The sequence below is a fragment of the Ammodytes marinus genome (assembly GCF_949987685.1).
Source record: "Ammodytes marinus genome assembly, chromosome: 5".
Taxonomy (NCBI): domain Eukaryota; kingdom Metazoa; phylum Chordata; class Actinopteri; order Uranoscopiformes; family Ammodytidae; genus Ammodytes; species Ammodytes marinus.
In genome coordinates this window covers 34,611,503-34,636,889 of record NC_137234.1, presented here as the reverse complement: position 1 = coordinate 34,636,889, position 25,387 = coordinate 34,611,503, and the positions used below count along the sequence as shown (strand labels likewise).

Genomic DNA, 25,387 nt, shown 5'->3' with positions numbered 1-25,387 from the left:
AAAAAAAAAAAAAAAAATATATATATATATATATATATATATAAAAATATATATATATATATATTTTTTTTTTCAAAGGGCCATATTACATTATATTTTTAAAATCGGGCCGTAGTTTGGACACCCCTGATCTAAACCATGGAAAATGCAAGAAGGTAGGGCTGCTCGATTATGAAAAACCATAATCATGATTATTTTGAGTAATCACATTGTGTTATCACAATTATCAAAGACAGTTAATCTTTGATTTAAGAACATTATGCATCTATTTTACTTTTAACAAGTTTTTTTTCTAATAACAGCATGACTTTGGACTTTAAACAAAGGCCTAATTGAACTGAAAACAGGGAGAATAGAAATAGGCTAAATAAGTGAAACATATTTTTAATAATTGAATAAAATAAATATGTCAAAATAAAAATAACCAGTTGTAAATGGTGTTGATAGGGCACGTCTTTTGCTAACATTGAATGTAAGGGCATGATTTATTTATGTCTCATGGAGCTGGCTGGATAGGCAGTTGCATTGTAGTGTTGACAGTTGTGGTGGCAGGAATCAAGGAGCTTTAAACCTCCTGTGTTCTTATTCATTGATTGCTTGGTCATAGACCACTATGACTCGACTTAAAGTGAATAAACAAATTGGTCGGGATGTTTAGAGGTGCAGATCAGGTCGTATATGCCTTTTTTCTTCTCTCTCTCGGTCGCGTATGTCACCTTACTCGCGTGTCCGCGCGTGACAAACCTTGCACATTATTTTAGTTTGTTGTGAGTCTGAAGTGTTTTCAGACAACACAATTAGTTTTACCTTTATTCTCGTCATCTAGAAGTTTTTCATAACACCCGGCAATGCGCAACCTCTCCCTCGTACTCTCTGGACGAGCCGATAGCTAAACTCAGGTAAGGGAGGGGCCGAGCGAGCACACCGCTCGGCTGAAAGGGTGCGCTGCATTTAAAAGCCTGCATGCCCCGGCGTGCGGAACAATGATAGTTTAATAACGATTATTTTGTTTTCATGATTGAGGGAAGCCGTAATAGTAATCGAAAATGAAATTCAAGTTATTGCCCAGCCCCTCAAGAAGGATGACTTAAATTGGGCTGAATTTGGAGAGGTGGTAACACTTTATAATAACTATCCGTTGTAACTCGTTAATAGATCATTAGTAAACTCTTAATTAATGATTATTAATGATTTGTTAAGTGTTTGTTAGCAGTTTGTTAAGGATTTATAACAATGGTAGATAGTTAATAGCTTAATAATTGAATCAGTTCATCTGGGAGGTAATCCGAGATTAACTGATCACGTCACGTTCAAATCCATGGCATGCACAGTGTGTATTGAGTTTATTTAAAAATATTTGAAAATGGGGCTGCCCTCAGTTGCCCATGCACTGTGTATAGTCTATAGCCTAGTTCAGCCTCGTCAGTATCTCGGATTACCTCCCAGATGAACTGATTCAACTATCTACCATTGTTATAAATCCTTAACAAACTGCTAACAAACACTTAACAAATCATTAATAATCATTAATTAAGAGTTTACTAATGATCTATTAACGAGTTACAACGGATAGTTATTATAAAGTGTTACCGGAGAGGTTTTAAATAGCTATATTTATTCTTAATCTTTATCACTTTGGCGCTGGTGATTTTCCTTTGGCGGTGGATAAATCCGCTTTGGCGCGCGCCAAAACTTTCTCTATGCAGGAAAAACCCTGACTAAGCATGAAGCATTAACTATCCGTTTATTACTTAGCATTAACACTTACTTAATGCTTAATCGGCTTTAACTACACATTAACTAACCATAATTAGCATTAACTTAACATTAACTAACAGTTAATAATGTACCCTTATTTTAAAGTGTTACCCATTTTCACCAACAAATGTACAGGGTTTAAATCTGGCACTGTTCTCCCAGTGTATTATTTAGTTCCCAGTTTTGAAACCTAGTGAATGGGGATCTGAAAAAATATGTGTCAATATGTTGAGAAAAACATTTTGAAAGGGTGAATATTTATTTATAAAAATCATGTAAGGTTTTCAGAGAACTGAACCCACGTTTGCAAGCTGAGAGTAAACCAATATAACATTTGGTGTGTGTGTGCGTGCGTGCGTGTCCGTTCGTGCGTGTGTGTGTGTGAGCGTGTTGTGGAGCACAGAGCAGAGGAGAACAGAGCTGGGTCTTGTTTTAGCTCAATAATAATAATAATAATAATAATAATAAATAATAATACATTTAATTTATAGGCGCCTTTCAAGACACCCAAGGTCACCTTACAGAACATAAAATCATCATAAAATCATTAAAAACAAGACATTGTGGGAAAACAAAACAAACAAACAAACAATCAAGACAGTGACCAGTTATACTTTGTGTGTGAGTTTGAAGAGGTGAGTTTTGAGTTGTGACTTGAAGGTTGCAACGGTGTCTGACTGTTTTATGTGTGGGGGGAGGGAGTTCCAGAGCCTGGGTGCTGAACAGCTGAATGACCGGGCACCCATTGTGCTGAGGCGTGATGTGGGGATAGATAGTAGTCCAGCAGAGGATGAGCGGAGGGAGCGGGAGGGAGTGTATTCTTGGAGGAGGTCGCAGAGGTAATTGGGGGCAAGGTTGTGGAGAGCTTTTTAGGTGAGGAGTAGGGTTTTGTATTGGATGCAGTAGTGTACTGGGAGCCAGTGAAGTTGGATGAGGACAGGGGTGATGTGTTCAGATGATTTGGTGCGGGTGATGATCCGGGCGGCTGAGTTCTGAATGATCTGCAGTCTGTTGATGAGTTTGGTGGGGAGTACGGTGAGGAGGGCATTGCAGTAGTCTATACGTGATGTGACAAATGAGTGAACCAGGATTTCAGTGCTGGATTGGGTCAGTGATGGGCGGAGTCTGGCAATGTTGCGGAGGTGGAAGAATGCAGTCCGGGTGATGTTTTGAATATGGGGTGCGAATGAGAGGGTGATGTCCAGGATGACGCCGAGGCTCTTGACTTTGGAGGAGAAGGGTACTGGGAATCCATCAATGATTATGAGTGGAGCTGGGGTGTGTTGTGATTTGGTGAGGGTGGATTTGGAGCCGATGAGCAGGGCCTCGGTCTTGTTTCCGTTCAGTTTCAGGAAGTTCCTGCTCATCCAGCTCCGGATGTCATCCAGGCAGGTGGGGGGGTGGTGGCAGCGTTGGGTTTGGTGGAGAGGTAAACCTGTGTGTCGTCAGCGTAGCAGTGAAAATGGACCCCATGGTGACGAAGGAGTGGGACCAGCGGGAGGAGGTAAGTGGTGAACAGGAGTGGACCCAAGACTGACCCCTGGGAGACACCCGAACACGCAGACTTGTGGTTGCTCAGCTGAACAAATTGTTGACGGCCGGTGAGGTAGGATGTGAACCAGGAGAGTGCAGCACCAGTGATCCCAATGCCAGCCAGGCGGTCCAGGAGCAGAGGGTGGGAGATGGTGTCGAATGCTGCGCTGAGATCGAGGAGGATGAGTATGGTGAGTAGTCCAGAGTCGGCTGCACGGAGGAGGTCGTTTGTGATTTTGACTAGGGCTGTTTCAGTGCTGTGTTGTGGACGGAAGCCAAATTGGAACGGTTCGTGGAGATTGTTTGTGTCAAGGTGGGACTGTAGTTGTGCGGCAACCACCCTTTCAAGTGTTTTGGAGATGAAAGTGAGATTGGAGATGGGCCAATAATACAGCTGCTAACAACAGGAGCAGTGAAGGCACTCTTACAGATGGCATACCTATTCAGGTGCTGTGTATTTATATTTATGTCTGTTTTAAGTCCCCCCCTGTGGTAATTATATTTGCAATTGAGTTGAATGTTTCAATATGCATTACATAAGAGAAGAATTTTTTATGTACTCTCCCTAGATTCCCTGAGATTATTAGACCTGTGTGTGAGGAGAACTATACAGAATATTTTGCTTCATTTGAATGCACTTCACTTGTTCTGTCAGTCAAGTGTGTGTGCTGATAATGACATTATGATTGTAGCATGTGTCATGTGACCTGTAGCTAGAATGTTGGTGAGAAAAAGGCAAAACAGCCATAGAGAGTGTATAGAATGTAGAGACAGGGGATACTTGGACAACAGAAACGTTATTAAACACTCGCAGAAGCATTGTGAAAATGACTATGCCAATTTTATAAAGGCATTGAGTGCCAAGAAGTAAATAGTAGTGCTGTCGTGATTGTCTGCCATTAAAGGCGGGGTTAGCAATTCTGTTTGTTGACAAAATCACTTTTTGTCTAATCAGTGAATATCTCCTCTCAATCTGTTTCTTGTCCAAACACACACACGCACGCACGCGCACACACACACACACACACTAGAGCTGCAACGATTAATCGACGAATCGATTATTAATCGATTATTGAAATAATCTGCAACTATTTTGATAATCGATTAATCGTTTCAAGTCATTCTTTAATAAAAAAAATCCGAATTCTCTGATTTCAGCTTCTCAAATGTGAATATTTTCTGGTTTCTTTAATCCTATTATGACAGTAAACTGAAATATCTTTGTGTTTTGGACATAAAACTACATTTGAGGAAGTCAACATGGGCTTTGGAAAATCTATCAAAATTTTTCACCATTTTCTGACATTTTACGGACCAAAACACTAATCGATTAATAATCGATTAATCGAGAAAATAATCGACAGATTAATCGATTATCAAAATAATCATTAGTTGCAGCCCTAACACACACACACACACACTTGGATAATGCAAACAGTGAGGAGGATACGTTAATAGCATGCTGGGGGTCGTGCCATCGATGCGCAGCTCTGTGATCATGTCTTAAGGCTCATTTATACTCTACATTAGATGCACATACAGATACAGACGGAGCATTCTGTCCGTACTCTGCGTACATTACGTCAGTATTTCTGCACGTATCCTGCAAGCTTGCGGATGCGCACCAAACGGACAGAACGGAGCATTACTACCGAAGATCACGGGGGGCGCATAGCCAACAGTTCACTTTCACTTACTGTACATTTGTTTACAAACACAAACGAAAGACATAATACTTTAGAAAATGTCTTAACTTTTGAGGAGAGGTTTTTGTGAGTTGGTACGAAATTACATACACATTTATCTATCTATGAAGTTGCACGGCCGGGGCACACAACTACAACAGAGCAGCATGAGCGGGGATCGCACGGGGAAGAAAGTCAGCTAGACGGCAGGCTGACGGCAGCAATAGAGACGTGCCAGAGGTCTGTGCGAGACTAGTTTGTTTGACATGTTGTGATAAATGTCCTCACAGACCCCCGCTGTCTGTAATACAGCCTCTAGTTTAGCCTCGGTAGTAGGCCTATATCGCTAAAGCTGTTTCTTCCATGGACCTATTATAAAATATTTATTCCAGTTAATTCACTGTTTGACTCTTCTTCTTCCTATTTGAGTAACTTTTTACTCTGAGTGGCGCTGCTGCCCACTAATGGTTGATTTGCTTAATGTCGATTCCAACATAAAGGACGCAAGGAAGTATGAGGGCAGTGACGGGTATAACGTTGTTAACGTACATCTTTATTTACGCACGGAATTGGAGCATAAATGAGCCTTTAAGGTCACATGTGCGTGCATGTGTTTGTGTGTGTGTATGTACAGTATTTGTGGGCTGGTATTACTCATGTTATGGGGACATTTTTCTGTTTACACAGTGATATTGTGGGGACTTACCTTCCTTTTGGGGACAAAACGTTATGAAAACAACCTGTGTGTGTGAGGAGGTTTTTAGAGGCTGTCCTTTTCTGCCTTATTGTAGCTAACTTGACCTTCTAAAGAACGTCCTCTGCATGTAAAAAGGGCTGTGTGAGGGAGAAGGCAGTGAGCTCTGCTGCTAGACACAGCCTACAGAATGTGTGTGTCATGCAGTTGATACTTTCATCCAAAGGGCCCTCCAGTTTTTTTTTTTTTTTTTTTTTATCCTTTATTTAACCAGGTTAGTCTCCAGTGCTGTAAGGGTGAACATTTATGGCAGAGGATGGGAGAGAGAAATACAGCCCCATCTCCTGGCATAGTTATTAGGGCACAATCACACATGTCTATCCATGGGGGCGCCTTTAGCTCAGTTGGTAGGGCGTCTCCCTCCCGGGCCGGGCCCAGCAGCAGACCCGGGTTCGATTCCCACCCGCGGTCGTTCTCTGCATGTCACTTCCCTCTCTGCCCCATTTCACCTCTGTCTCTCTGCACTATCAATAAAAGCATAAAAATGCCCAAAAAAAAACCACATGTCTATCCATGCCCTAATGCTTAAAGGTGGTCTCAGCGATTCTGGAGAACACTTGTTGTCAAAATCACTTTTTTTCAAAATCAGTAAATATCTCCTCATGATCCGCTACCTATCCTGACTATCTGTGTGCTGAAAATAGATCCAGTGTGAATACAAAGCCTAGGCACTGTAAACTGGTATGTAAACAAAGGGGCTCACCGTAGCTAGCAACATGCTCCGATTGTTAGCATCCATACGATGCCCAAGCACACCTCTTCCAACCGTGCCAGGGCCAGGGAAGTGTCCTGTGCTGGAGTGCGGTACGGAGCACTCACAATGGGACTTGCTCGGGTACGGTACAAATGTCTAGTGTGAATGCGCCCTAATACCCAATTCACAAGCATAGTACATATAATGAAACATGGGAGAGGCCACCCAGTCTACAGTTAAATGTGTAATAGCTACGTTTGTCCACAGCACAAAACGTAGTAGTTTCACAATAAAGACCTTTAAATTGTGACATAGCTACATTCCCCCCTATTCATTTCTAATGGACAGCGTATGTCACATGACTTTCAAGTTTCTCCCGGCCGAAAGGAAATCCAAGCTGTGGTCGCCATTGCCACAGCTTTTTTCATGTTGTTTTTAAGATTTAAAAGCTATTAAATGGGTTTTTGATAAAATTGTTAGCGAGAAATGTGTGTCTATTCAAGGTCCACTATTTCTGTTATCTTAGTAATTAACTCAGAAGTAAAGTTAAGTTAAGGGTAGCCTACAATATTTTTGAGGTATTTGTTTACAGCTGTATTTAACTTATATCACTCTGAGTGAAAATAAACAAATTAAGATATTGCCTCTTGCTACAGGTACATTAAACACTTGCTAAGTAACAGCAATACAGTTTTAAATTCACAGTAATACAGTTGTCTCTTAATTTAGTGTTATTGGTTGAACAGAACTTTTACAGTGTAACCACCAATATACACAATCTCAATATCAACACAATGCGAGTATAAATGCACTTCAATTAAACATCAACTTGTTGTATGAAATTTAAAATAAAGTTTCAGTCTCTTGTGCAAAATACTTGAGTGCACACTAGTTGCAGCAAAGTTCACGCTACCTTAACTGTCCTGTGGGCTTGCTCTTCTTGCGTTGCTGCGTGCATGGAGATGGCCGCTGCCGTCTGGTTGCGTCTTCCTCGGCTACTCATGCAGAGCAGTCGAGTTCTCATTGTAGCTCCCAAGTAGTGTCACACGAAGCCAGAGGTCTTTGTTAAATATGGGGTTTTATTTTCAGCTCGAACCAACCCGTGAGAACTGGGTCCAAAGAGAAAAGAAATCAAATAAATAAATACAATTGCAGACCTGCAAACTCATAGGAGGTGAAAAAGGTGACAAACACCTCTCCCTTCTAGGGGGGGGGGGGGGTCGGGATTTTTTTTTACTTTTTAAAATTAAATGCATGAATCTGGTAGCCTGGAAATCCAGACCCTGATATCTTGAACTTGAGGGTCTGGCCACGATCAATAGTAATTTCCAACTCAAGGGGCGGCTCCTAATCGTGCATTTCAAATGCCACTGCACGCAGTTGGATAGCACTACAACCAATCAGAGCGATGCACAAGGCGACGTAAGCCCCTTTCGTTTAGCGAACAGCTGTTAAACTGTTAAATTAAACGTTTGCCGTTGTCGGTCGGCAAAATAGAACATTCCACTTACTTGCTAATGAAAGATTTGAGTGCCGTCTTCCAAATCGTTAAGGGTCGAGGCCAAAGCAGTCTCAAACTCACACAACATATCCGCAGCCATCGTTGATGTTTACTATCACGGCTTCGACATCGCATGCACGTCACTGTCGTCATCTGGTTACGTCCTCCCCAGAGTACTGTAGCGGTTACAGGTGGTTCAAATTAATTCAGCTATTAGAAATTAATCTGATGATTAATAATACTTTAATAATTTATTAAAGTTCAAAAGGGGCACCACCACTCCTCAAGAGTGGAAAAGTAATAGCAAATTGTCTCGTTTAATCAAAGGATTTATTTACCAACGTTGATCAACCTAAGGTTCAGTTAAACAAATCAATATTAATAAATCCTAGTCTCAATGATCATTTCCCTATAATAATGTAATCAAGTAATTACTATTATGAATTTGGTGATATGATCTTAACACTGAAGGCTACAGAATCTTTAACTTGTTGATTGTTGACACTCCAATAATATCCACACAAATAAATCACAAACACTTCTGGTTACAATATAAGAACATTTATTTTAACCACAATGAAACTTAAGGTAACATCCGTTTTATACACGCATAAAGTAAAATACACTTAATCAAAGAAAACGTCTAGAACATTGTTGTTTAAATACAGCCATGTACCAATGTGTGTGTGTGTGTGTGTGTGTGTGTGTGTGTATGTGTGTGTGTGTGTGTGTGTGAGTGAGTGAGTGTGTGTGTGAAGGGACAGGGGAAGCTCCCACGTGACTTGGGGCGACAGACACAAGATGGCGACCCAAAATAGGCTAGGTTGTTAATGACACAAAATGGCATCCCTGGATGCTAGGCTATTCTACTTCCACCCAATGGGGGAAGTGATTACCACGGGCGCTCAAAAGGGCGTCTACCTTAGGAACAAAAGACCTGACGAATGATATTTGAGGCGGGGAATTTTGAACAAACACTAGCTCTTTAAAAGGGATTCTATCAAAGATCTTAATACCAATTATATCAAATAAAGACTACCATAAGGGTTATCTAACGTGTGTGTACGTGCGTGCAGGAGAGGAAGAGGAGGAAAAAGAAAGGGTGTGAGGTTTTAAAACATACAGCAGACTTGAAATCACGCTGCAGCGTTGAATGAAAGGATCGAACTTTCCGTTCTGGCTCTCCGTGGGGGAAGAGGACAAACGGGGATTGATCACACAGCTTGTTTCAAAAATAGCAAACACAACTTCGAAAATAAACAGTATTGTTCACACTTTAAAAAGTAAATAATAACTAAACATCTGCCCAGGTAATTATTATGCCAAAATCTCACTTGTTGGAAACTTAAGTTTCCGTTGCTCGTCGTCGTTATGGCAGGCAGCCAATCCTTTCCAAGACGGGGCTCACTAGACGGCGATCAACTCCAGGGTCCGAGCCTGTGGCAGTCGGGGAGCTGGTCTCTGCGGTCTTCTGATCGCAGGAGAGAGGCAAAAGGGCTCGCTGATTTGGTGCGGGGAATTCTTCAATCGTAGATCAGACCGATTGGCTCCAGTCCGCGGTACGAGAGGCTGTTTCTAGGTAAACTCGCTGGCTTCTCGTGTGGAGACGTGGTTGCGGTCGGGGACAACTTCGACCGGCTCACGTCCTTAGTCCAAAGGCTGAGTTTATCGGTAAACTCGCCTGTCTTCCTAGTTCTTCTGGTCGTTCCAACGGAACAATGGCAACTCACACTGTTGTTTCAGGTATCGCCTGTGGCCGCAGGAGATAGTTTTCGTAAAACACGTGGTGGTTGGTTGTGGGCTTGAAGAGGAAGGCCCGGTAGGTCTGTACAGACTTGTGGTTTCTATATGTGGGTCAGCCAACGGCTGGTCACGAGAAAGAAAGAGGAAGCCGCGGGGCATCCTTTTAAAGGTCCCGGCTTTCCACCGGGGTGGAGTTTCCGGCTAGCGTTTGGACACACCCAACTAAGAGGTAAGGGTGTACTGCAGTGTTTTGGCCGCACGGTGGCGGCACAGAGCTGTCCATAGGTTTGACCCCCTACAGTACCATATAAAGGGCTCTGGCGCGCCCGCCAGATTTCTGGCTTTCTTGATAAAGCTTCAACGGAGCGTGTCCAGACCAACACGCGCAGCAAATTTAATTTGCCAGCGCCTAGTGGCAGGTCTGGGAATGCCAGGCTATGAATCTGGTGCACTTTGAGAGGAAAATTAAGAGGCTAAATCTGAGGAATTTTGTGTGAACAAATAATTTGGAGACACTGGGTCAGATGAATTAGAAGCTATTCAAGAAAGACATGGATTTTCCATAAAAATTTAATTTAAAATAAAATATTATGCAGGGTCCCGCAGGGTTTTGCTGCGGCTGTGAGGTTGTCTCCAGTGGCCGTGGCGAGCGAAGGTAGCGTATGTACGGCTTTAGTTTCTGAAGCGCTACACTCGGTGTCTGGTGCTGGCGTCGCTCGCGCACTTGTGCTATCGGCTAACAGTGAGTTTTGTCCAACCAACACCGAACGCTGAGTTTACCACAACACACAAAACACAAGGAGCTGGTCAACAAATACCGCTCACGGAGTTAACCGTGTCTCTCGTGTCTCTCGTGTTCATCCAGCTGGAGTCAACCCGGTATTAAAAAAACACTGCAAATTAAATATTTTCAAAACTGTAAACCAGTCTAAAGTTATTTGGGACCCACAATCCAAGCCTAGAGGACTTCTAGGGGGGCATTTGAATATCCGTAGTTTGATCTCTAAAATTGACCAAGTCCATCATATTCTCACAGAGTCAAACTTGGATTTTTTATGTCTGTCAGAAACATGGCTTCATAGCAACTCACCATCTGCTGCAACATGTGTACCAGGATATAAGATATTCAGACGCGATAGGTCCTATGGAAAAGGAGGTGGGGTGATGATTTACATTAAAGACATCTATCAGTGTAGTCAAATTAAATGGTCATCTGACAATGATCTGGAATGCATTGGTGTAACTGTAACTCTTTCACCTCAAATGTCCTTTGTCCTTGTTGCTTTGTACCGCCCACCCTCCTCCAACACTGGATTCTATGAACATCTGAAAATCTTGCTAAAAGAATGTGATTCAAGGAAAGAGGTAATATTGATGGGTGATTTCAATATCAACTGGGAAGATAAGAAAAATAGGAAGGCCCTCAAACAAACTACAGACCATTTTGATCTAACACAATTGTTCAAAGGGCCTACCAGAATAACAACTTCTTCCAAAACCCAGATTGACTTTATCTTTTGTAACAGACCTGAAAGAGTAATTAAGTCATTTAACTTCATTACTGGACTCTCGGACCACAATCTTACCCTAATATCTAGAAAACTCACAAAGAAACGGTTCCAAAGTGGTGGTACGCGGTTTGAGCAATTCAGGATCCCCAAAAATGAGCTAGATAATTTTAAAAGTCCTGTACATCAAACTAATTGGACTAACTTAATGCCAGGGCTAAATGTGGAAGAAGATTGTAATATTTCACAAATGAAATTGAGAGCATAGTGCATAATTTCACAAAAAAAGTCAAAGGAGATCGCTACCATGGTTGAACTCTGAAGTACTGAAAGTGATGAAGGATTGTGATTCTGAGATTACACAATGTTTCCCTCACACGTGTGAATCTCATACCAGTTAATATTACTTTGCCCGTTTTTAACATCAAACGCATCACACACAGTAAAGTTCAAATGCTCGTAAATTCCCTCAAACCCTCCACCACAAAAGATGTTTATGGTATGGACTCAGCCATGCTCAAACACCTTAAAGATGTATTGGCATCTCCCATTACACAGATCATCAATCTGTCAATTTCACAAGGAGTATTCCCACAGGTTTGGAAGACAGCCGTTGTAACACCTATTTTTAAGTCAGGCGATTCTCAGGCTATTTGTAATTAGAGACCAATCAGCATCTTGCCCGTAGTGTCCAAGGTCGCAGAGAAGTGGGTAGCAGAACAACTCATTTCCCATTTAAACAACAGCCCCTTCTCACTGCATCCCATGCAATTTGGTTTTAGAGCCAATCATTCTACAGACACTGCCAACTGCCTCTTAATTGAAAAGGTTAAATCTATGATGGACAAGGGAGGTACTGTTGGGGCTGTATTCTTAGACCCGAGAAGCCTTTGACACAGTAAATCACAAGGTACTCATTTCTAAACTCTCCTCATTCAATGTCTCCAATAACGCCCTCAAGTGGTCCGAGTCATATTTAAAGAACAGAACCCAGTGTGTGAATTTCAATAATCAAAAATCTTCTGCGCTGGATACACTAACTGGTGTCCCACAAGGGTCAATACTAGGTCCACTTCTATTCAGTCTTTACATAAATGAGTTGCCCTCTGTGTGCTCTGATGTAGAGATTCAACTTTATGCTGATGACGCTGTGATTTTTACACATGGCAGCACTAAACTTCAGGCTGCAGCAACACTCACCAATGCATTGAACCGCATCTCAACTTGGCTAATTCAATCATGCCTTCAACTAAATACATCGAAAACAGTCTGCATGTTTTTCTCCAAAAAGCGATGTAGCACCCCAGACCCAGCCATAATGCTGTCAGGAGTAAAACTAGAAGTTGTGTCTGAGTTTCAAATAACCAGGCCTCCTAATCGACTCTCAACTGTCCTTCAAATCTCATGTAAAAAAAGTTGGTCACAGGGTTAAAGCTACTACGAGTAAGTCGGCACGTTGGCGACACCTTTGAACAAAAGCGGTAGTATTTTTACGACGCCAGCTGTTTTCTAGCTCGTGCTGGGAGTCCAAGATTCAAATAATCAGGAAGCAATATGGTGCGTGTCCGTGTGTTGAAAGTGTGAGGGCACCGGACTCTTTTCGGCTTCCAGAGAGTGGTTAGTGACACAGCTTCAACTAATGCCAGTACGTGCTAAACACACCTGATTGCAATGAGTTGATGCATTGTCACCTCTCACGTAGCTGAACGAGTCCGTGTCCGTGAGATGGCAGTTAGTTAGTAGTCTATGGATCACGATGAGGTAATGTGTTTATGTTGTTGTAAATAATGACTATTTCAGATGAATAATGGTCATCTGATGATGCTGGTGAGGCAAAGTAAACTGTGTTTTAGTAGGCTACCGCTCATTCATTTAGGAGTAAACACTGCAGTCTAGGTTCGCTCCGTGAAATTGTGTATACGTTGCTTGGCAACGCCCTCCCGCCCGCCTATCACTCTCCCGTTTAGCTTTTCTTCATTGCATTTTCTTTTTTTTCTTTGATGGTTCAGCCCCGTTATCAGTCATTATGACTACAAACAACTGTCTCAAACAAGGCTCGCACTCCCCTTCCCTCATCTAGAGCCATAGGCTTCTCAATTCACGTTCCTGCGCCACACTGAAATCTGCGACCAATACGGATATGTGACCATAGAGCATGCACGCGTGAACCGAAAATCGGACTGGGTGTACGACCAGATCAAATGCAGTAATAAAAACTATATAAAAACGTCTTTCTTTGCACTGATGGTCTCGTTTGCTGTTAAAGGTAATTTATGATTATGAGAGGAAACATGAGGCTGTTTAAAAGATATCTAAATGTTACTCGTTGCCGCTTTAAGTCTAACTTATTGAATTTTTGCTTTATTAGAAATTCAATTACAACTGATGCAGCCAAGATTTATATGCATGCTATGATAATCTCTCATTTCGCATACTGTTTGACCAGCTTTGCACAAGCCAATAAGACAACACTCAAACCACTTGAAACTGGAGAAAAAGACTTGGGTGTCTGGAGAAAAATAAATTATATTTTCCTCAGTCTGCAGCATTGGTCTGGTCAAGTGTTTGGTGAACTTATTGTATATTTGCACTTTCTCTGTGTACTTGTGATACATTACTCAAATAACTGAGAAGTAGAATTACTAAAAGTGTTTAAGGTTAGCAACAGCAGTGTGTAACTGGTTCAGACAGAATTAAGTGATATGAAAAGTGTGTGTTTCATATGGTAACAAAATATGTTTTTTATAAAATAGTGTATAGTTTTGAAAAGAGTATTTCATTTTGCAAAGGGTCTGAGGTGTTTTGCTAATTGAGTGTTTGGTGGGCTAATTGTGTGTAGTGTTTTGAGAAATCGGGCCCTGTTTTCAAAATCGTGCTTAAGCAATCGAAGAAAACTGTAACAAAACACAAGGAATTAGTTTGTGGTTATCTTTACACAATACACTAAAGAATGTTGCCCTACTCCATAGCCAACTTCTACAAAGTAAGTTACTGATAACCTTCAACAGTGTAAAATTAGCCATCAATGATAGCAGCCAAATGTACTGTCTAATATCTTTCTTTGTTTACCTGCTTCCTACGGGCACTGCACTAGTTGAGATAACACATACTGTCACTCACACACTCAGGGGGTGTATTCACACATGCTGTGTTTAGTTCGGTTGAAACGAACTCAGGTGCACTTCCACCTTCGGTGCGCATCTTTCAGACAGGTGTGAATACAGCAATCGCACTCGGGGGCGGACCTAACAAACGCTCCGAGACCCGGCTGAAGAGGTGGTCTCGATGCGCTTCGAAACGCACTCTGCTGCAGTTCGTTTGTGGTGTGAATTTGGCCGGACTCGATCCGACCCAATTGCAGGAAGCACTGCGCCTTTTCTTTCTTTTCTTTTTTAATAAATCGCCATCAGCTTCACATTATGGGAAAGTGTTGTTGTCGCCATTGTTAGGAAGATTAGTTGTGGTTTGACCGGGAGCCCCGAGCGAAAATATTACATTTGATAATGACGCGTGCGGATCAGCGATCAGATGGAGAGGAGCGTCTCCCGTAGCCTACAGTGCCAACAGGTTCACGCTGCGCTTTGCATGAAGTGTGTGTTTTTATTGTTCTTCCCAACGGGACCGTCAATACTGTCCCCGTGTCAGTTTGGTGCTGAACTGCGCCGAACTGACACCCAGCTGATACACAGCTTAATCAGCTGTGTTTCAGTTTGAGCCTATTCTTCACGCGAGCCGCGCGTCCAGCAGCAAAAATACAGTAAAAATTATGTTTCACATCGTAGGCTAGAAGCCACATAACGTGGCATTGTCATAGGGCTACATATCATAACCATATGAAACAACAATAATTTGATGTTTTTCTTCTTTATTTATAGGCTAGATGTAGGCATTTTTATTATTTTTAACCCCATATTATATCAATGATAAATTCGCAGTTTTTACTTCGTTCTTCCTGCTTCTCTCCCATGTTCTCTCCACCCCAGAATGTCTGTCCAATGAATGAATGACCTCAGATCACGTGTGGTTTTGCTTCGTAATGCTGGTTCACTTGCAAAAGGGGCAATATGAAAGTGGACCACACCAAAAAAAAAAAATCCAAATTCTATTTGGTCTGGACCAAAGCAAGTGAACTAACGGACTTTCCATGTGTGAATGCACCCTCAGAGTAAACACTAGCATCAAACCCCAATACTCAAATTACAAACTTTTAATCTTTACAGTTTGAATAATTTGAGTTACTTAACACAAATGACGTAATATTTTCTTTGAGGAAAGACTGACATTATTTCGAAATTAAATTGTTTATTTTATAACATAGCAGTTATGTTTACATATAAACAAAAATAAATGGAAATCAGAAGTTTGCTTCGATAGATCTGTATTTTATATTTTTTTGAAAACATTTCCAAATTTAATATTTATCTGTGTAAATATTCTATAATTCTAATACAGAAATCAATTCCTGTTGTCATTTACTATGAGGATGCAACTGTAAGCTGTTAGTTTGCTAGAAAATTCGTATTACAGATGCAACTTTAGATCTTTGAAGATTGGGTTGCACTCTCAACCCTACCTCTCTCTATGAGAGACCATGATTCACAACAGGGTTTATCAGTGTAGCCCTTACTGTATTTCATCAGAAATTACAGCTCTATGTCTTCCAGGTCTTCCTCCACACATCCACACTCTCACTGCCACCCTTCGTCCTCCACCAACCTGTCTTCATTGCTCCATTTCCAAAAAAAAAAGTATCTTTGAGCTTTCCCTATACACTGTATATACTGTATATGTTCACTAACAAGTCTAAAACAGTACCCCTTTTAGTGTTTCAGTTTAAATCTGCAGTGTTTGAAATGCACTAGGCTGAAATCCATTCTGTTTTGAATGTGTGATTTACAGTTGTGACAGCAGTGTCTTAGCATTTTAACAGAGTGCTGGAAATCCACAGTGTTGTGCAGGCTGTGGTTAAGCCATGAGATCAGTGTGTAGAGTTTTGAAAATTGTGTTTAAGCAATGAAAAACGAGCTTGTGTTTGGTCAACATGAACTGCTGCTGTGCATAGTGTTGTTAGAGTTTTGCACATGTCCCTCCAGTTGTGCCCACTGTGTTTTAGCGATTGAAAAAAACTGTAAGATAGTTAATGGGCCTCATAGTAACTAATGCCTGTTACTGTCAAATGAATGTTGTGGAGTAGAAGTATAAAATATGGGACTGTATATTAATAAATATACCAATATACCTTACAGCAGTATGATATGGTAATGTGGGACCTGTACAATGTTTGAGTCAGATGCAATCAAAATAATTTATATTGGAGAACTGTATCATTCTCCAGACATAGACACAGTGTACATTCATCCCCTTGCCCCCATGATGAACCTGTGTGCGCGTGCATGCGTGCGTGTGTGTGTGTGTGTGCGTGCGTGCGTGTGTGCTCATCTGTTGTTGACCAACTCTGAAGGTGAAACCACAATTATCTTTCCCATGACTTTAATTTCTCTTCCTGTCCTCTGTTTTTTGTTGTCTTTTTTGTTATTCTGTTTCTGTCAATTCCTGTCTTCATCCAGTCCAGGGGCCTGTTTCAGGTAGCTGGTTTTGAGGCAACCCAGAGTTTGTTCGCTCTGAGTTGGTGGAAACTCTGGGTTTTCCGTTTCAGGTAGCAGGTTCAGCGCAACCGAGGGTCAGTTACTGCGGCAACATACGCCATGGGTCTAACCTGCTCGGGAGGTGGTTAGACCTACCCTGAGTTTGTTTTCACTTTACGCTGCAGCTCCGACTGAAGAAAGAGTGTCACTGTCACACACGTCCCTGTACAGTTTGAAGCAAAATCACTCCATAAAAATCTCCATCGGGATGTTTTTATCATTTCCTGATGATGTTACGTTTGACCGATCATTTATCTGATCAGTATAGCCTTGTTCTCAGCCCTCGGTCCGTTCATATAGGCGGCCACCTTACACATCGTGACATGCTCTACATTCAGATTAATAAACCTATTTGTATTGTATGTTTTTTAACGTATGTGCCACTGAACAGATTTATGTCAGGTGGATTCATGCAACGCTGCGGCTGCACGCGATCGTTACAGTTCACTTCTGCGATCCTAAAGTCACAGACGAGCCTCGTTAAATAGCCTAATATGAATATAAAAATTATATAATAATTTAAACTGTGATCACTTGAGGAAAATGGATCTGGTAATAAATCAATCAGGCTCTTCAATGGAAACTGTCACCTAATGTGTCTTGACGTTAATGTCTTTCACTCCCCATTTAAAAGAAGCGACAGTCTGTTCTGTTTACTGCACAGTGGGCTATTAGGCTATAGCTTGCCAACATATTATACAGCAAATATAAAACACTGTCAGCAATGCTGTGCCGCGCCAGCTTTATTACTTTACAGCTGATATGCGTAACTTTTTTAAATAGACTATGGCTTCTCATACGGAAGCGAAATGATTCTCTTGACAAAAAATGTTTGCTCTGTTTTTTTTCTGAATTGCCGAGGAGATTAGATCAGAGTTATGAGACAATATCCCGTTAATTCTTCTCCATAGGCTACCATAAGCTCATTCGTTAATATTTCTAACTCTAGTGGGAGGATCGGAGATTTATTTTTTTCTTTTTTGAGAAGTGGAGAAGTGGGAGGATCAAGCATTTGTTTCTTCTGTTTCCATGGTGAATCATGTTATCAGCGATCGATGGCTTTTACGCACATGCTCCACCTAGAGTGAACACGCTCAGAGTTGATAAACCCAACGCTGATCCACTGTTCTGAAACCGAAAACCCAGAGTTACTCATCAACCCTGCGCTCTGAGTTTACCAACTCAGAGCGCAGGATTAAACTCAGAGTATGTAAAACCAGCTACCTGAAACAGGCCCCTGCTCCACTCTTTAACCTCTCAGCTGAGAAGGACGGCAATCAGTATCAACTGCTCTAACTGTGTGTAACCAAACTAGAGCCCTGATGAAAAGTGTTAGCTTTGTGTGACCAGCCATATCTCACAGGCTTATTTGTCTATCCATGTTTACATCAATGTAGTCCATTGGATAGTGACAAAAATCGTGCACTTTGCGATTAAAGCATGACACTTTGCATATAGCTAGAATATGGCAATACTAATAAGTTAAGCTAATAGTGGCAGGCTAGATCCAACTCCTGGTTCGTTTTGGAAAATGGTCACCAAATTGCACACGTTCACCTAAAAACCTTTGTATATTGGATCTGCTGCCCCCTAAATTGAAATACTATTGAGAACCTGCTAATATTTATTTATTTATCTGTACAAAACCACTGTATGAGTTTCTGGCACAAGCATTCTGCATACAATCACCTTATTATCAAATTAGATAACAAAAATTAGCAAAAAAATTCAAAGTTCAGTTTATTAGCTCAATTTGTAACATTTAAACAAGACTGGTCTGTGTGAATCTCAGGACAGAGAAACAAGAGCAAATGATTCACTGAGGTTTGCATTTCATTCAAACATTTTTAAACTGTAAACATAGTTAAGGTGGTGTTTTTTTATTATTATAGGCCAATATGCCTTTTGATGCGAAACAATAATTCATTAATATTATTATTAGTCTACTTGCTTGATTTCTTTTTAAATATCCTACAGAGACACTTGGAGACACATGTGGACATTTATTTACTGCAAATCGCGGCCTTTCGCGCGGATATGACCATACACAAGCACACATTGCGCTTGCTTTTCTTTTTTTTTGGTCAGTTGGAAATCAAGGCAGCCCGCGCCTGACAACTCACGGCACCCCCCCAGGGGGGCGCGACCCACCATTTGAGAAGCACTGATCTAGTCCATGAAATGAGAAATTATTATACATAAGTATGTGGGACTGTTTTTCTATTTCCTAGTGACTTGGCAACACAAGTGAGTGCTAATTGTGTATTTTATGAGTTGATGAAATTAGAAGGAAAACCACTAGTTTAATTCATTAGATCTAATACACCTTTATCCTTGGGGTAACTTACAGTTTTCTTTCGATTGCTAACCCACAGTGGGCACAACTGGAGCGCCATGTGCACAACTCTAACAACACTATGCACAGCAGCAGTTCATGTGGACCAAACTCTCATTTCTGATTGCTCAAACATTTTCATGTTAAAGAATTTCACTCTTTCCTCAAAGAAAATATTACATTATTTGTGTGAAGTAACTCAAATTATTCAAACTGTAAAGATTTAAAGTTTGTCAGTGTATTGGGGATTGATGCTAGTGTTTCTAGTGACAGGGTGTGTTATCTCAATGAGGATTGTTCATAGTGTTTGCTGCACTGAGCCTATTTTGCAGGTGAAGCCTGAAGAACTGTTCAGCTCAGGTGACTGTTGGTAGTGCAGACTGTAGTTACAGTTTTGCACATTGAGCTACTTGTGCCCACTGGGTTAGCGATCGAAAAAAAAAAAAGTATTACATGCTGCAGGAATTAAGTGTTGGTGACGTACAGTTTTAACATGATTACACAGAAAAACACACATACACACCTTTGGATTCCAGCAGGTGTCTCGTTGGTCTATTCTGCCAACAACATGAGCACCTCCTCCTGGTTGGCTCTTATGTTGCCATGGATACAGACAGACACCTGTGCTGTGTTGATTCTGTGTGACCCAGAAGGCTTTAGGAGGAGAATTAGTCATCACTGTGTAAAGTGTAAAGTCTTCAGGAAACTGGGTCTGGGTTTGAACAGGCATATGAGCATGTGTGTGTGTAATCAAAATTCTCCTGTCTCTATAAATCGTCCGGATGGTGACATCTATAACGCACGCTGTGTTAGTGAAGCCACTGAAATGGAAATGTTCATACTTGTAGTCCAACATTTGGAGAACCAAAATATGCTCCAGCTTTGACAAGAAAAACTGTTATTATGTTAAGAGACTTTCAATGAGTACAGCTGATCATTTCACTGGCCTTCACACTTCATGCAGTGGCAGTTTTAACAGATTGAGAAGAAGTGTGTTTTCTAAAATAACATTGGTTTTAAAAACCCTTTTCAGAGGATGTGTTTCAACTAAAGCTGGCCAAAGCTCAACAGTTTGCACATATTCAATAGAGTTTAACTCAAACCAACAGGAGTAATGTGCTGTTAATATTTCATAGCCAAAAAATTATATTGTATCATTGTTTTTATGCATTTTTTCAAAGTATATCAATGCGAATGCCATAACTAAGTGTTTTAGAAAGACCAAATACATCCTAAAAGAGTCTGACATAATGAAAACATCAAACAAGTTGTCAATTCAAAGTGGAGTTTCTCACATGTGTCTCTCTTTCTCATCCTCTTCCTCAGAAACCTGTCCAAGAACCCCTTGTTGACGACATTGTCCTGGCAGATCTTTGAGAATCTGCAGCTCTTCGAACTGTAAGTGAACCATTGTCTTTGCTTTTTAAGTTGACACAACATGTCCACACTGTTCTCCTTTCATTGTTGACAACACAATCACAGTAAATACTTCCTGTGTAATAGCTATACAAGTACATGGTTCCTGGGTCAGTCTAGTAACTAAAGTTGGCTGATTCACTCTCTGGCAGAAACCCAGATGTCTGCACAATGTTTGCTTTCTCTATAAGAGTTCAGCAGCCTGAAAATGCTTTAAATGTGACAGGGGTTAATGGACCAGTGCATTAAACAAAGTCCCACTTTCCGGACCATACTAAATACTTTTACTTGGATAACATTTTCAATACAGGACTTTCACATAAGTAGTAGTATTAGTACTTTTATTTAAAGGAGAAGTAAGCTAAATGTTTTTTTAGCTACTTCCTGTCAGTGACTGCAGTTAGCAGTCTCCTCCCTCGTCCCTACGTCACCACATTAATGCACTGCGGTCTTCAAGCAGCGAGTTATGTAGCCTCATCTCAGATCTGTAAGAGCGATAAAACATGATACAAACCATAAAAATAGACATTGGGAAGGATTTTTACCTGCTCCGCCATTGTAGGCGCATACACATTCACCTCCCTGTCACTCTCTGCGAAATCATGGGCAGAGAGACCTGACTCGTTGTAGCGTTCTCTCTTTTGATTTGATAAACGGTTGTGGGATACCAGAAAAGTTTCTCACCAATTACGTGCAGAGCGGGTGTGACTGAGACCTCTTTGTTATGAAGCGTCCACACTGTATAACTGATATGAAAATAGAACAATTTAACACGTATTATATAACTATATATAAATATATCGCTTACTTCTGCTTTAGGATCTGAATAACTTTTCCACCACTGGTAACAGGTCTGCCACCTCTCCTACATACTTGGCAGCGAGACACCCACACACCAGACTGAGAGACAAGCAAAATTAGTGAAAGACAGCACAACCACCAAAGAAAGTCTGAGCTGGAGCTTTTATTTTCATGTAGCAGGCCTCTTCTAATGTTCTGATTTAAAGCTAGCTTCACCAGTGGGACTTTCATAGAATGAGATTTTACTTTAGCCTCCGTGTGCTTGGCAGCTGTACTATGAAATCAACATTCCTGTATTAACCCAGATACCCCCCAACCTCATAAGTGTGTCATTTCACGATGTCACCTATAAACACAAATCAATTTCGAATAGGCTTTTATTTTTATTTCCTGGCAACATATCATACAATCACATAAGCATATACAAAACCTTACGTGTGATGAACAGTGAACACATTGAGTCACAGGTCATTATAATAATTAGAGCTGTAATAATACCTGCTTTACTTTCTTTACTTTCACGTTCAAAGATTTCCATATAAAGGAGGAAGGCTTCCTTTGGGGTCTGTAGTGGCAACAGACAATCCTCAATGAGGCAACAAGCTGCACCTCATCTCCATTTCAAAGCTTCCAGGGGAGATGCTTTGTTTTGTTTTTTTGCGTTTCCTCTTGAGAATATTCTGTCCTTGTTTATAATAATGCTGCTGATGTTGCTTAAAACTTTGGCATCCTTGAGAAACACACACACGCACACACAGCACATTCTGTATTGTGAGCACTTTTCTTATACTCATATTTAGTCTTTTGTCACTGAAAACTAAGACATGGCTGCTGTCCAGGGTGCTGAATCATCTGTCTTGTTTTTCTTTCACCACAATCTATTCCCATACAACATCCTACCACTGCTCAGAATAGCAGCTCTCGAAATCACATTCACGTTGAACCACCATTATTCACAATGGTGCCTGTTCTGTCCTGAACAAAAGTGAAGCATCATAAATGCTTTATACTGTAAATATTGCGCAGCGTCTTGTTAAGACACGGTATACTGTCCTTTATGTGCCCTGCATGATTCATGACCTAAATGACTGCTCATTCAGAGTTCAGCGGCAACACACACACACACACACTGGGCTGGTATGTTTTGTTATGCCATGTCATCTGGCCAGATGTCAGAGGATATCAGTGGCATCAGACGCATAGGGAAGGAGAGGAAAGAGTGCGAAAGCTGTGTGTGTGTGTGATCATGCTGCCAAACTTAATTTAATCAAACCGTATTAAATGTCACGAAAAATTTTGGGCTTTCCCATCAGTCAAGATCCTGCAATACACAGCCTGTTGAGCAAAGAAACATATAAACTTATATTTCATGAAAATTGAAATGCAACTTTCATCCGAAAGAACTGAATAAGTGAAGCAAATGTCACGAAAAAAGGACATTCTGCACAAATGTTGAATTTGGAATCTTAAATTCAGAAAAGTATCGAGATACCTGGAATTGACATTGAAGTGTATTTTTGGGTATTTTTTCTTTATTAGACAGTTTTGGAGGGACAGAGTTGAAATTGGGCAAAGAGGGGAAAACATGCAGAGAACCGACCTGGATCAGATTCCCAGGTCTGCTGTGAGGCCTGAGCCTCTAGGGCAGCGTTACTCATTACGCGGCTCGCCAAGCTTCTATTTGCGGCTCGCATGGCAGTAAAAAAATACTGTGATATGATCATGCAGTTAATACAGATATTTCATAAAACTATTAAAAACAATCAGATCTATAACATTAAACCTGTTAAACGAACGTGGCTGCTCTCTTACAAATAATTATTACAGAAAAAAAAATCAGCAGTCTGAATGAAGACAATGTCCCCCCGCATTTACCATCAAATAAATATAAGAGCACTGTAAAGGCAATGTGAAAACCCATCATTACCACCTTTTCAACCTATTATAGAACTGTATCAATTGATTGACATTTTCTGATTAATCGAGTCACAAGAACAGTTTAATCAATAAAGAAAATGTGTTAGCTGCCGCATGCAGTATTAGAATTAAATACAAAAATCTGGTAATTTATGGGGAAGAATGTCCTTCCAATTTTAATTAGCCTACTTATTCAATAAACAACTAATTTAGTCCATTAACTTTATTTTTCAGAACTTATGGCAGAAACTATTTAAAAATTGGTTCCACAGGTGAATGTTTTTGCACTTTCAAAACCGGGAAATAGGCTTAATACATTCTTAATCCGGTAACGCTTTATATTAAGGTTCTTGTAATAAGCCTTATTTAATAGGTAATAAGGACCTTATAAGATGCTTATTAACATTATAAGATGCTTATTACTATCAGTTTGTGTTAATAAGACTATATATAAGTGTTAATAATAACATAATAAACACGTTTACTGTGTGATTATAAGACTTTTATAAGCACTTATAAGAAACGTATTAACTATTTATTGATTGCTTAATATCATTAATAAAGCCCCATGAGTTTCTGATAGCTGTTAATAAAAGCATTACAAACCTATTTATTGAGTCTTACTAACTTACCTATTATGTCATTGTTAAACCTTTACTAAGGATTGTTTGTTGCTTTATGAAGGTGAACACACCTTTATTATTTGTGTATTAGCAGTTAACTATGTTCTAAGAACAATGCTTATTAAGGTTAATAAGTCCTTTATTAAACAGGTAATAATGCATTTTGAAGGTACTGGATCTAAAGCGAGAACAATGCTTATTAAGGCCAATAAGTCCTTTATTAAACATGTAATAATGCATTTCTATGCTCTAAGAACAATGCTTATTAAGGCCAATAAGTCCTTTATTAAACAGGTAATAATGCATTTTGAAGGTACCTGATCTAAAGCGAGAACAATGCTTATTAGGGTTAATAAGTCCTTTATTAAACAGGTAATAATGCATTTTGAAGGTACTGGATCTAAAGCGAGAACAATGCTTATTAAGGTTAATAAATCCTTTAATATACACTTTTTAACAGTTAATAAGTAATATATCTTGTCAAGGTGGATAAAATGTGAATTAAAAAAGCTACATGTAAATACAATGTTAGAGAGGTGAAGCACAAAAACACACTTACATTTAACGAAAAAAAAACACTTAACAACTGTGCAATTGTAAACATGTTTGTTTGTTTCCCAGAACTTTCATGAACAACATTTTACTAAATGTAAAAAAATAAATACCTTTGTAAAATAAAAATGCTGCCTGACATCAATTCAAGTGTCCAATGATTAAGACTATGAATTTTTTATTTTTAAAAAACAGATCATTTTATATACAGTATGTGGTAAAAAAAAAAAGCCTCTTCTGCAATAGTAGCCTACAATGCTGACTTCTGCTATACTTCCTCTTCCTCTTCCCATTGTCTGAGGAGGAGTCAGACGACAACAACTTGACTCTGAGTCGGGCTTTTCCGTAGCCTCAGGGGAAGGTTGAGTCAGGCTGGTCTTTCTTGTTACTGTATAAAGACAACACAAAGAAACATTGATCACAATTAGACAGATAGCAGACAGGTTACACTAAGCATTTAAGCCATTTGGACATGGAATCTGCAAAAAGGGGTGCAGTATCACAGTAAATTTAGTCTGTAATGGTGAAAATTGTTGAAAAAAGTAAATATTTTCTTGTCCCTTCAAGAAACCTCTCTCCGTTGTCAGGTCTTTTATTTTTACATACTGGCATTCTAATTTAAACCTGGCCAGCTCATGTATATATTTCTGTAGACCCAGTTTGGCAGTTGGGGCAATTTGGGCAGCATCTGGGTCAGCACAGAAATAACCATTCAGCATTACTTTGCCCCTTCCTGACAAGCTAGCATGACACAACTGTTAATAGATACGTTTGGTTGCAGTTTTTATGATAGTGTAATGAATGAATGAAAAAACCTTTATTTAAACAAACTCGAAAGGCATTGAGGTTCCCCTCATTTACAACGCCGACGAGCGCACAACAAACACAACAACAACAACAGAGTGACAGAATAAAACAGAAA

At 40.2% G+C, this 25,387-nt stretch overlaps 1 protein-coding gene across 1 annotated transcript in view; it reads left to right on the top strand.

The window, feature by feature from the left end:
• The window catches only part of ntrk3a (neurotrophic tyrosine kinase, receptor, type 3a), a gene marked incomplete at both ends in the record, with an annotated part of 339,329 nt that overhangs the window by 103,818 nt on the left and 210,124 nt on the right, over positions 1–25,387 (top strand). The window contains one exon of the mRNA XM_080027751.1: positions 20,483–20,554. Coding sequence (XP_079883877.1) covers positions 20,483–20,554 — 72 coding nt within the window. The remainder of the gene's footprint in view (positions 1–20,482; positions 20,555–25,387) is intronic.